Source organism: Xiphias gladius, chromosome 6 (assembly GCF_016859285.1).
Source record: "Xiphias gladius isolate SHS-SW01 ecotype Sanya breed wild chromosome 6, ASM1685928v1, whole genome shotgun sequence".
NCBI classification, from domain to species: domain Eukaryota; kingdom Metazoa; phylum Chordata; class Actinopteri; order Istiophoriformes; family Xiphiidae; genus Xiphias; species Xiphias gladius.
Window position 1 is genome coordinate 20,010,612 of NC_053405.1, and position 14,135 is coordinate 20,024,746.

General features: G+C 40.2%; 1 protein-coding gene across 1 annotated transcript; it reads left to right on the forward strand.

Annotated features, from left to right (window-relative positions):
• Positions 1-1,970: 1,970 nt before the first annotated feature.
• On the forward strand, positions 1,971-11,895 carry map2k2a (mitogen-activated protein kinase kinase 2a). Its single transcript, XM_040129088.1, has 11 exons — positions 1,971-2,851; positions 3,062-3,272; positions 4,350-4,496; positions 4,671-4,748; positions 5,142-5,193; positions 7,618-7,742; positions 8,352-8,565; positions 8,776-8,840; positions 8,987-9,048; positions 9,868-9,913; positions 10,016-11,895. The coding sequence occupies exons 1-11, from the start codon at positions 2,763-2,765 to the stop codon at positions 10,124-10,126; spliced, it is 1,200 nt and encodes a 399-aa protein (XP_039985022.1). The 5' UTR covers positions 1,971-2,762; the 3' UTR covers positions 10,127-11,895.
• The last annotated feature ends 2,240 nt before the right edge of the window (positions 11,896-14,135 follow it).

Sequence of the window (14,135 nt, forward strand, 5' to 3'; positions counted from 1 at the left end):
GATGGTATGGTCAGAATTTCCTGTCAAGAGAATGAATCCATGGACCCAACCTGCCTCGTGTCAACAGTCCGGGCTGGTGGTGGTGGTTTAATGGTGTGAGGAATGTTTTCTTGGCACTCTGGGCCCCTTAATGGTTTGAATGCCACTGCCTATCTGAGAACTGTTGCTGACAATTCTCTAAAGCTGTGAGTGTTCCCAGGAGCACAGTGGCCTCAATAACTGTGAAAAGGAAAAAGTCTGGAACCAGTAGGACTGTTAAATTGTAACTTGGCAAGAAGGGCTTGGTCAGGGAGGTGAGCAAGAACCCAAAGGTCACTCTAACAGACCTTCAGGAGTCCTCTGCAGAGATGGGACAACCTGCCCGAAGGACAACCATCTGAACAGCACATCATCAATCAGGCCTTCATGGTAGAGTGGCTAGACACAGGACCCCTTTGAGTAAAAGGAATATGTCAGCGCTCTTAAAGTTTGCCAAACAGAAACTCTGAGAGGAAAAAGATTCTCTGGTCTAAGGAGACAGAATTTGAACCCTTTGGGCAGAACCAAACACTGTGTCTGGGGAATCAGACAATGACTGGCCCAAGCAAAGCCTAGACTTAAACCCCACAGAACATCTTTGGAGAGATCTGAAGATGACAGATCACAGCTACTTCCCATCCAATCTGATTGAGTTTGAGAGGATCAGCCAGGACGAATGGGATTAACTGCCCAAATCCAGGTGTGCAACGCTTGTAGAGACTTGCCCACTGCGAGCTTTCAGTTTTTGATTTTTGAGTTTACAGTAGATTGATGGGCAAAAATGGTACTTTTATCCATTCATAACCGAGAAGAAAGGAGATCAAAGGACTGCCCTGATTTGCAAGCTACAAAAGATGATAAATGAGATGAATTATTTATATACAAAGTGGGCTATTTTATTTATTTATTTATTTATTTATTTATTTTCTCCCAACATTACAAAGGGGTTGGTGCTGGAAATTGTGACCTCAGAAAAGAGCAGAGGACCGTCCTTTTTAAATGTCTGCAAAGTTCTCATTAAGGAAAATACCTTGTTTTTATCACTTTGGTTGTGGGAGCATGACAGTAGAAGAAGTCGTAATGATAAATACACAGTACAGGAAGTACAAATTAAAAAATATCGTGAAACCTAGTGTGCTGTATGCTACCATAGTGACATTTCAGATTTACACACAATAGAAATACAGGGATTCCTATCGCATTTTGTGAACAGTCCTGTCTGATGTAACGGTATCAGTTGTCTTATTTATTCATCATTTATTCAACCAGGTAAACCCCACCGAGGTCAGAAACATCTTTTGCAAGACCTGGCCAAGATGGCAGCATAATATATATTTGTATGGAAGAATAGGTGATATAAATACAGTATCTGCAAGAAATTTGTTATCGTTTTTTTCACAGGAATTACCAACAAATTTTGACTTCACCAAAATATACATCCCAGATACATCCCTTCTTCTATGGCAAAGTTTAGTTTATAGATGTAGAAAAGACAAAGACACTAAAAACTTTCATCTATTTGATAGCTGTGGCTCGTTGTGGCTACATGCAAGCTCTTGGGCAATATGGAGGAATATACAGTATATTATGCTTATCTAATTATAAATAAATGTGAAAAGTATTACTTCAGACTTGTAATAAGAAATTTGCCAAGCTTATTATTTTATGAGGCAAACAGGCCTACTGCACAGATCTGAATTAATGAATTTGAATTACAATTGCAAATGTTTTATCCCGATCTTTGGGTGTCTGTGTGGAGGCGGGGTTGGTTATTATTTTTGAGCTACAAATTATTGAAATTTAATAGATTTTAATACAATTTGCTGTTTAATAATAATAATAATAATAATATATGATATTTTCTTCAGTTCCGTCTTGTTGCCACTGGGTGGCAGTAATGTACTTCGCTCTCTGTTTTAACACACAAGAAAGCAGCAGAGGCGGGGTAAGATTGGATTAAACTGGGCTTCTACCTCATTAAAAACAGTGTACCGGAGCTGTTATCACAAACTGCAGATGTCGTGCATCTCCCACGAGACTTCTGCATCCCTCGCATCAACCTGTCAGACGGTCTCAGTCTCGCGCTATTTATGAAGAGCTCTCCCTGTGGGTGTCACACAGGTCTGATGCTGCAGCTGCTGCTTCCTGTATTGAAGCACCACCAACAGGAGCCAAAGCCCTTTTCGCTTGAGAGCCCCACACCCCGAGCTGAAACACGGAGGCATTTGTTGCTAGGACGCCGCCGTCCTGCGGAGGGAAGCCAGCCGAGTCGGTCTCCCGGTGTAGCAGCCGGTAAAACCGTGGCGGCCTGTTGTCTTGTGGAAGCTGAGAAGCGAGGGGCTGCACATTAGGACTAGGAGGCGCAGGGCACGATTTTTCCAGGAGCTGGTGCTAGCTAGAAGCAGCTAGTTGGCTAATGGCTAGTAGCATCAGGTAGATAACCCAGAAGACGCAGAAAAATAGAAATGTGCTTACTCCAGACGCTATAGATGCACCAACAAACGACCTGGCTTTTAAGAAGCACCTCGGCATGATAAGTCTTACCAAATTAGCTATCTGACATGCTATCGAAAGTATACTAATATTGCTAACGTTAGCTAGCTAAGTTACTAGCCACCTAGAGCTGACCCTGTTGCTTTTTTCTAGACTGAGTTTCGAACAAGAAAAAGGCTATATTAGCAGCCGCCCAGCTCATTGCAGGTCAGTGCATTATTTTAGAAAGTCGTTTTGGGGTAGTTATCGAAATGGCTCCCAAAAGAAGACCCGTGCCCCTGAACATAACGCCCATTGGGGAGGGACAGGCCACCTCTAACACCATTGATGCTGCATCTGAGTGAGTAGCACTACTATGGGTTAAAATTAATTGTACCAGTGTCAAAGAGAGAATGCTTCTAACTGCTCTGTGTTAGAAGATACCACGAATTATTAGCACTGCGCAACAGTGGTCCTATGCACCACCATGTAAGTACAGTTGTTAAATGTACCTGTCTCATCATTTCTCTCTCTCTCTGTCTGTGTATTACCACCTGTCTCATCCTCACAGAGCCAACCTTGAGGCCTTACAAAAGAAACTGGGTGAGCTGGACCTGGACGAACAACAGAGGAAACGACTGGAAGCCTTCCTCACCCAGAAAGCTCAGGTTGGGGAGCTGAAGGATGAGGATTTTGACCCCATATGTGAGTTGGGTGCTGGAAACGGAGGAGTGGTCAACAAGGTCCGCCACAAACCCTCGGGTTTGGTCATGGCCCGGAAGGTGAAAATTCACATTTGTTGAATGTTTTCACACAGGTCAAGTGCGACAGGTGGAGGGAGATGAATCAAAACACATTCCAGAGGTGTCTACAAATTAGGTTTAGATTTTATCATTGCACTATAGCGTTGGTGCTGACTTGGTTTGCTGCACCCATGTCCACATGGTGCCACAGTTTCAACAAAAACTGAACCTTATACCTTCATGAAAAAAGGATTTATTACAATACTGCAATTGTTTTAGCTATGTGTTCCTAATAAACTGGCAACTGAGTGCGCCAATATTAGCTTATCACAGAGAAATCATTAGCGGAGTATATGTCTGCTCACGAGCAACAAGAAGTTGTGATGAATAAATCCCAAAGATATGTTCGAGGTCATGTACAAGCAACAAACAGTGCCTTAATCATATAGTTTGTCCCATGTTTATCGGAGTGCATTGACAGAGAATATTTTTCCACAGTAAAATGTCTGGCTCAGTATATATTTATCACAATTTTTAACAAAACCTAAAGTTATCCTCATCAAAAGTATTTTACTATTTTATGGTTTTATTATATATATTATATATAAAATATATATATTTATGAAAAGAATATTTGCCAATATGTTAATGTTTTTATCCCTCGAATATAGATCTGTGTATCTGCCTCAAAAATCCAGTATCAGTTGAGCACTTAAAGCTATCTTTGTAAAGTGTTGTATACTTACAGCGAGTTGGGTAGTCTATTTTCCCCCTATTTTGATCATAACGCAGGGTGAACAGCTTATGAGAGAGGAGGTTATAGGGACTGCATACAGACTCTGCAGCAGCATCTCAAGCAAGCTCAAACTTGTAGGCTGTCAAGCTGTGTGTTGACTTTACTTGAACTTGTCTTTTTTTGTTGCGGTTAATATTATTTTAAAAAGATAAATGTGAAAATCCAAATAATTTATGTTGAGATTGCTAACATGGCAAAGTGTTATTTATGCCAGCCAGCACCTCTGAAATGTATTACTTTGAAATATAAAGTTGTCAGTGAATGGTGCTACTTGTCTTTGTCAGAGCAGCAGTTCATGGTTTCATATTTACACTCCTCAGTTGATCCACCTGGAAATCAAGCCTGCCATCAGGAACCAGATTATCAGAGAGCTGCAGGTGCTGCATGAATGCAACTCCCCCTACATTGTGGGCTTCTATGGGGCTTTTTACAGTGATGGGGAGATCAGCATCTGTATGGAGCACATGGTGAGAGACAAAGACTCCTAAGTGAATTAACGTGGTAGGATACTAGAAAGTTTGAGTATTTTACTCCTATGTAAAATATTTGTTCCCAAAGAGTTGAATTTTTTTTTTTTTTTTTTTTTTTTTTTTTTTTTTAAATATTATAATAGGTTTTAATTGTGCACCTTATCTCTACAGGATGGTGGATCTTTGGACCAGGTGCTGAAGGAAGCCAGGAGAATCCCAGAAGAAATCCTAGGAAAAGTTAGCATAGCTGTATGTAGTTCACCAGTGCTATTACTTTTTAGAACTATAGGAACTGCATTTTTTGTCTCTTTTTGAATTTCGCAATGGTACAAAGACTTGTAGCTTGTTACCATACATTTTTTTTGCATATGTACTGCTCTCCCATTGTGGGTGTGTGTCTCTTGTGGTGTTGCTTAACTAGCTGTGTGTTATCCAGCCATGGATGACTCAAACAGGGCCTACTGTGTTTTACTTAACTTTTTCTCTTGTATCAAGTCCAAATAACCAAGTGTAAAAATGAATTACCAAATTACACAGGGGAAAGCTTATTTTTTTATATCTGTGTATAGAAAACTGTTGTCAGAGATTTGGCCCACTGTATTTTTGTGTGTAATGTTAAATGTTTTCCTCTCTTCTTTACAGGTATTAAGAGGATTAGCCTACCTGCGAGAGAAGCACCAGATCATGCACAGAGGTAAGGGTGTTTTCTAGTCACACTAAATTGCATCGCTCTCAAAATCCGTTGTGCAACATTTTTAACACTGCTGTTCAAGAGAGGCTAAGTATGTAGTTTACAAAATCAAATGTGAGATGATTGACAAACAGAATTATCGAGGATGATGATCTGGATGTATGTGTACAATTAAGGGGTGGAGTGTAGTGTTGTGTAAATATTGTGGTAGCTCTACTAATTAATTTGAACATCACAGAATTTTATCTCAAACATTTTATTTAATGCAGTGGTTATCACAATTGCTTTTTAGGTTATTTATTGGCATAACTCCTGTGAATTTCAGAAAGAAGAATAAAAATGAATAGTAAAACGTGGAGAGCCTTTGACTTCAGCTATCTCATGACCTAGCTGACTGAAAGTTTTGATATGTGCCAAATTTTATTTTATGATATACTAAGATTTGTATTTTAAGTACAGTCTCATGATTTTTTAGTGTAGACAAAGTTTATCTAATGCGCAAAAACTTATTTGATGACAAATTTGACAAGACACATTTGATTAATTCAATTTTCTAACTACAGCTGTAATTGAGCACATTGAGTTCCTACAACCTTGCTGCATCAGTTAATCAGTACTATGTGGAATTTAACTAAAGAACGTCGTCACGTTTCTTATAGCTAATTCTTGATTTTTTTTTTTTTTTTTAATGTGACATACAGTTTGTTGGCAACGATGTTGTTAGAGAGCTCAAACAGAAATATTTTTACATTTTTTTCCTCTGGAAAAAGCCATAAAATGCATAGAAATGCTGTATGGATAACCAATAAGGGTAGCTTGGCCAAATTACAGGAAAGTCAGCCTCATTATCGATAATACAATCTAAATGTTTTTTTATCGATGGTTATTATGGGTAATATAATGATCCCAATCCCTTCAGTGTTACTGGTGGCAAACATTTGCTGATGCTGGTGAGGCAACCAGTAGAGATTCAAACCATACAGATATTAGTCTCAACATTAGATTTTTTTTAAAAATGCAATATGATTTCACTGTCATTGTCCTTCCTGCTCAGAAACAGGCTCAAACACACAAACAGAAAACATTAAGTTTGACTGCTATTTCCAAATGGCTATGAACTTTTTTTTTTTTTTGTCAGTGAAAACACTTCAAATGAACCACATTAATTAGACTGGCTCCAGTTTTCCCTGTATTTTTTTCATTCATATTTCTATTAATTCTCTTCATGCTTTTTCCTCCATGTGCACTGCATCAACATCTTAAGAGAATTAGAACGCTTACCACAAGGCATGCTATTATTTGGAAATATCACGAGTTCCTGATCATAGACATTGTAGCATGAAGCAAAAAAGGCTTAGTAAAAATCATTATCTTTGCATTCAAACTAAATTGAAAGTCAGACCATAGCAGTCTAAGGCAGACAAGTTTTCCACAGCAAACCAGTGTGGAACCTTGGGTGTGTTGTTATGAAAAGTACTGTGGAAGGCAGCGGTCAGACCTGCATCGTGCAGCACAGTGAAGTCTCACAATGCTACAGGGTCGGTGGTACTCTAGGACAGAGTTGTCTGTGAGCTCAGGCAGTAATTATAGCCTCTCAGATGTGATTATACAGCAGCCGCGCCCTGTTGACCCCTCCCTCCATGTCTCCCTCCATCATTCTCCCGCTATTTCATGCCACCTCCTTCTCAGTCACTCCTCGCATGTCCGTGGTCGGTGGGGGGGGGGTCTTTCACCACAGAGGACAGATTGCAGGGCTCGGTCATACCCCGTTATTTCGCAGGATGTTTTTTTGTGATGAGCGGGAAATGTAGAGGACCAGGCTTGTTTATAACACGGGCAGAGCAAGAGACGTTAGCTATTTTCTCCCTTGCTCTATGAACATAGCACGACAGAAAAAACCTGGAGGGGGCGCTGAATGTGCCACCTGTAGCCCTCATGGCACACTGTGGTCCTGGGCAAAATATTTGTCTCTGAAAAATTGTGTATTTCAAGAAAGATCTATTTTATGCACAAAAGATATTTGCTATCTATCAGAAAGCTCCTGATATTATAGTTTTTACTGTCCTAGGAGGTAAATTTGTTTTCAAAGCCTGTACATTAGTATCTCTGTTGAAAAACATAGATATATGCAATACATATAGAGGACACAGTCATACATACCCAAATACATTCATGTCCCTTTGTATATCTTCAAATATACATATTGAAACACCAGTGTGGCAGTGTTCTTATTTGTTATATTTATTTGTTTCGTCATATTTTGTTCTTCTTCTAAACAGTATCTTCTCATCCTGATGACTACAAAATTTGTGATAACCTAAGTCAATAGTGAGGTGTTAAGTATGGATGACATTTTGAGATATGGCAAGAAGAGTCGTCTCACTACAAATGACATACATTTGTCTGTGCATATCCCCTCTGCCACAGATGTCAAGCCCTCCAACATTCTGGTCAACTCTCGTGGGGAGATCAAGCTGTGCGACTTTGGTGTGAGTGGCCAGCTCATAGATTCCATGGCCAACTCCTTTGTTGGAACGCGCTCCTACATGTCGGTGAGTCAGCTCTGCGCGCCTGCGCCCCCACCCCTTTTCCTCTGGCCCTATCCCCACTTTCCTTCTCCTCTTTTCTCACATTGCTCTCGTTCACTGGCCCCGCCCTCTGCCTTCCCTTTCTCTGGCCCTCCCTCACTTCCCTGCCAAGAACCGAGGGCTGTGCCCAGGAAAGGGCTCTTTGGCAAAGAGCTAGGCAACTGTGCTTGCTCTTTCTTGTCCTCCTTTCCCCTCACTCTTAAGACACCTGGTGGGTGCAGTGCCGAAAGCTGCTTGTCTGTCCCATCCTATACCCACAAAGCACCAGTGGTGTAGAGACACTTGCCCTTTCATCATAATTCCAAACATACATCTATACTTGCTCACCCCTCTAACTAAAACAGCCCAAAGCTGCTCTTCACTTCCTGCCAAACCCTCCCATCCTCTGTCCTCTTGGCCTAACCACACCCCACCTCTCCTTGCCATAACCCCCCCCCCCCCTCTTCCCCTTCCATTATCCTCTCCTCCTCTTCCTGTGCCTTCCCCGCCCAGCTCTGTGCCCCAACCCTCTCTCCTGCCTGGTATCTTGGCTCTACCTGCTCCCTCTGACGTAGATTGTGTGTTTCTCAACAGCCGGAGAGACTGCAGGGCACTCACTACTCGGTTCAGTCTGACGTTTGGAGCATGGGTCTGTCCCTGGTGGAGCTGGCGATTGGCCGCTACCCCATCCCCCCACCAGACGCCAAAGAACTGGAGGCCATATTCGGACGGGTCGTTATGGACGGGGCCGAGGGAGAGCCTCACGCCAACATGCAGAGGCCCAGACCACCAGGCAGGCCCGTGAGCGGTATGAAGCGCAAAGGCATCCACAAATACACAGACAGTTATAGTAAAAAAACTCATGCACGTAGACCAGACTTAGCAATGATACCATTTCTACATTCATGTTTGCACGATAAAAGCTTTGAAATATGATTTGATGATAAAGATTGCTTAATATGTGATGTAAATGAATTTGCTTGTCAAATTATGTCTACGATATGCGACTTCTTCACAGGACATGGGATGGACAGTAGACCTGCCATGGCCATCTTTGAACTTTTGGACTACATTGTAAATGAGGTGTGAGAGACTGCCGAATGCACAATATATTCTGTTCAACGCACACACACACCTCCCTATCTGTTTAACTTACAGAAGCGGATAATACTGTACTTGTCAACTTTAACTGTTCTGTTTTTGATCCTTGCTTCTTATTTCTTCGTCAGCCGCCTCCTAAACTGCCTCTTGGTGTCTTCACCAATGACTTCCAGGACTTTGTGACAAAATGGTGAGCAATACAATGACATATTTGACAGCTTTTACCTGCTCTTCCACAAGGAAGAATACTCAGAGTTAATCAGGTAGAACACTGTAAAATCACCAAGAGCTGAAATTTTTTTTTATTTGTCATTAATGTGATGCAGGAACATAAATTAGACAGTTGATTTTGACTGAAATGCTTAAGTTTTGTTTGACCTAGGTGTTTGCAGAAACTGGTGTAGACCAGAGGTGATTTTGAAATAATACAATCCAATTAGCTCCTTAAAGAGCCCCCACCTACATATTTGAAGACACATAAAAATACTCTAACTGGAATAACAGTTTGTGTGATGATTTATCCACAAAAAAGTTGAATTTCCTAGTTAAAAACATAAAATTACATCTACACGTCTATTCTCCCTCATGCAAACATCTAGACTCTATAAATGTGAAAATATTGTTTATTTCAAAAGACTGAGTACTAGACACACGATGTCTCCTATTTCACTGAAAAGTCGATTCTCAGTGTGTTTGCACTGGAGGCTTCAAGTTTCCACATCACACTTTTGTAAGTTGCATACTGAACCACAATTTGCTTCCAAACTGGTTGTGATATCAAAAAATCATAGAGAAACTTTACCCCTTCACCAGATGAATGTGAAAACAGCCTTCTAGTGTCAAACTCTACAAACACATTATTCTACACAGTGTATTTCGAACATACAGTGAAGTAACAATACGCAAAACACATTTTTGAATGGAAGAAGACTTTAATGACAGAGGCACTAAGGTTTCTCTTAAGAATTTCAAATGTCAGTAAACTTCTTGGTGTCGTTTGTGTCTGCAGTTTGATCAAAAACCCAGCTGAGAGAGCAGATCTGAAGATGCTGATGGTGCGTACCAGAGCTACATTTTCATTTATCTGCTTGTTTTATTACTCTTTGTTAATGTTTCTAGCAACACAAACAACATTTTCCCTTTTGGTTTTCTTTCAGAGCCACACGTTCATCAAACGATCAGAAGTGGAGGAAGTGGACTTTGCCGGCTGGCTGTGCAAAACCATGGGGCTAAACCAGCCCAGCACTCCCACCCGCAGCACTGAGTGAACAGGCCCCCACTGCCCTGACACACCTCTGGGTCTTGCTTGCATACACATACATATACTGTACATATACGTACACAAGCCATCAGACATATTGGCACTTTTTTCATCTTGCTCTTGGGTAAAACGGTTTTGGCTTCCTCCCTCATTTATTTCGTCACCAGCAACAGGGCCCGTTGAGTCATTGTACTGTAAGACCACAGCTCCACCATGCCAGTGTCAAGAGTAGCTACAGCTCACTTTTCCACACTGCTATAGAGGATGTAAAGCACTGAAGCACTGAAGGGCTGTCAGTGTGTCAGCTGAATTTGCATCGATTGACAAAATTCTTTTGTATTGTTGAATATTCTGTATTAATCTTTTCTATGGCAACAGTTGATGGCTTGTGGGACTGTATTTTAATAAATTACCTGCTATAGAGATTTGTTCGACTGAAAATGACCAGAGAGAAAACTAAGCATATTATCTACTTGCAAATGATAAATTGGTTTTATTGAAGGTGAATGCAGTTATTTTGATTTAAATACCTTTTGTCAAGCTTACTCATGCTAAAATGTTGTCTGAAGAGACCTAGCAATTACCTCCAATATGATAATTAAATTTGTAAGTAGAGAGTGCAAGACAAATGGGCCTATCAGGGGTCATTTTCACTTTTTGGTAAACAAGTGATCACTCTAAAGATCAATTTGTGAACAGTGTCACAAACCAAAGAGGGTACTCATGACTACTAAAGTTTCTCAATGCCTGATCTTTTTGTGTATTCACATTTATGACGAGTATATCCGTGTACTTAGAATGTTTTGATTTTTTTTTTTTTCTTTTCTTTTCTTTTCTTTTTTTTTTTTTTTCCATTCAGTGACCTACACTCTGATTGTGTTGACATTGTTTCCTTAACATACATTTCAACTCACATCCCACACTGTGTGTCTCACATGTTAGGAGGCATATACTGTGGAGGCCTGATATATGCCAGAATGTCTTTTATTGACATTGAGAAAACAATGATCAAAATGTATTCATGGGATGATATAGCATGGTTTATTATCTTTCTAATACTGTATGTGTATTTTATTTCCCAAAACCATGATGGGGATGAGCTGGTGTTTTTATCAAAAGCCTGAATCTCTGCAATGTCAATATGAAATTTCAATCACGTTGACTAATTTAATTTTTTTTTTTTTTCTTCTCTCTCTCTCTCTCTTAGTTGTTGGTCTGTACTTTCCCCTGAAGTGTATTTGGTTATGTTTTCACTGTAATGCTACGTGTGGCACTCCAAGCTTTCTCTTGGGACACAACCAGAACAGAGGTGTGCTTTTGGAAAAGACTTGGGTTGAATACTATTGAAAACCTTTTCCTTGTGATTTAACCCAATCAACTGTGATAAAAGTACAAACCAACTGAGTTATCAAGTAGTTCAAAGGGTTTGACTGCAAAATTTTATCCCAGGTCAGTGTTGATCACATGGTGGTGGTGGTGGTGTTACTTGCTAGCCTGCCGTCTTGCTAGAGCTCCTGTATTCTCTCTGCTTATGGCTGCCCTTTCTTATTCCCCCAAAAATGTGCATTCGTTCAGAGCAAAATGGATGCATTGTCACTTGTATGTGTACAAAGCTATATACAAAAATTACAGGAGTACTATTTTGCAGTCTTAATATACAAATTTTTGATTTATGTAAATGACAAGGGAGAAGAGTCATTTTATTATAATATAAAAATGTGTTGGATATGGTTATAATGTATAAAAAGATGAAAATAAAACTTATTTGTGAATGTACTTTAAGTTGTTACTCATTTATAACATCGATTGATATCCACTGCTGTTACTGTCTCAAATAGTAAACAGCACATTCAACAGAAATTGTACCCCTAGGATTTAAATTTCAGACTTCAGAGTTGAAATATTCAGTTAATTTATGATAAATTAATGTGGTTGTTGGTTGGGCCATAGCTACCGTTGAGAACAGTCATCCTCTGTTTTTTCTGGGAATTGGGGGGGGGGGGGGGGGGTTTATACCACACATGTATTTTTGCAGGGTTATTCCAGTACCTTTAGACCAAAATACTGAAGTTGGACTACTTACGATCAGAAGATATAAAAACATCCAGTATTGCAGTACTGTCCAACCAAAACTTGACTATTGAGATTGTTAATAAGGCTTTAACAGCATTTATATCATGTGGGAAAATCAAATATTGAGACGATATAATAAGACAATTTACACAATTAATCAAACGTGAAAAGTCTGAAGAGTTGGATAATTTTAGAGACTTTCTTTGGAGTCTAGTCAACATTTCCTGGGGCAGGCAGTGGGTGCTGAGGGGACTTGGACTAACGACAGTCAGTAGTCTGTATTTACTGTTGTTTTTTTGTTTTTGTTTTTTTTACTATTGAGACTAACTTTCATACATGACAACCTGAACGACTCTGATTTTTTATACCCCGAAATGTTACACCATAGACGCGGAGATACTCGTCTCTGATTGGCTGGATGGTGTCCGTCAAAATCACATTATAGCGCAAGGAGCTGGTGACCATGGCAACGATACCCCGGCTTAATTGGACAAGCTAGCTAACCAACTGTCAATAAACTCACTACACACAGTCTGAGAGATGAATCACAAGATGAATGCGGACTATGTCTAAATTTAGGAATGGTAAGTGGACTTTTTAAAATATTTCTCCACATTACATAATTTCAAAATTAATGGGTTTTTTTTTCATTTCAGCAATGAGCGGCGATATGGGTAACATTAGGTTAGCTGTTATCGGTTGGTGCGGAAAGAGTCTTAAAGTTACAAAAAATATTTATAGCTTTAAAAACACAGCAGCGGGGCACAAGTTCGTGCCTTACCAATAAAAGTAAGTCCAATTTCGTTTTAACAATGAAACTTAAAGCATTATTTTCTAGTTACTTATGAAGTGGGTATTCGCTCAACCGTTAAATCCTGACCCCTGTTAAGTGTTCGTTAGGCCTACAGCCTACACATATTTTCTTCATTTTTCCTTTGTTAGTAGGTGAACCGGCGATCTGTATCCGGGGATTCTTTTTAAAATGCCTTCTTTGTTTTTTGTTTTTTTGTTTGTTTGTTTTTTAGCTAGATTTAATCAAAACCACCATTCAGACTGTAAGGACAAACAGATCTGATGTGGGGTGTCTGGAGTTGTAGAAGACCGATTTATATTGGACTGAGGGGCGACACCGCCATAAAAATGTCTGACATCATCTCAGACCGCCGTGGGATGACAACAACTAATTTTGACTCTGGGTAATTAGGGCAAAACTGAATAGATTGCAACCTGTGTAAATATTATGTATTTGTGTGAAAGTGCATAGTCTGCTTTTTTCATTTCTCTTAGGCTACAACTTATCCACCTGCATCCCTTTCACTTAGCATTGCAAATTATAGCAGGTGATGGCACCAAACGTCAAAACGCTGCAATTCATGTATACTTTATAAGTTTGAAAGCTTTAACCACCATATGCTTTTGCAGAGACAGTGCTGAACAGTGCCCTCTAGGCAGAGGTTGTGTCACTGCCTCTCCCTGCCAAATAGCCCCTTGATTCCCCTGCAAGGTTATCTGTGAGGCGCCAAGCCATTGCCTAGCCCTGCTGCACTGTGGAACACACCTCCTGTGAGACTGGCAAAAGGAAACTATTTACAGGCAGAAACACTGTGTAAAGTAAATTTTCCCATGTGTGTATGAAATATATGACTTAAAAGTGCATTCAGAGGTGTGTTGAGATGGATTATGATGCAACAGAATCATCGAATACATCTTGTGCTCCATCCCACTCTGGCACAATGGCTGGCTTGCACTCACTGAGGGGGCGTGCAGTGGGCGGTTGGAAGTGGCGCAACATCAAGTGCATGCGCTGTAAATTTACACATGGGAACTTGCCATGCCGAATCGTGGATAAGACACTTTTCGACTTAGTAATTTTTTTCCGATGCCTCACCTGTTGGAGCTTGGCAGGTATTATGTACAGAAACTGGGCCGAGCCAGAGAGTGTA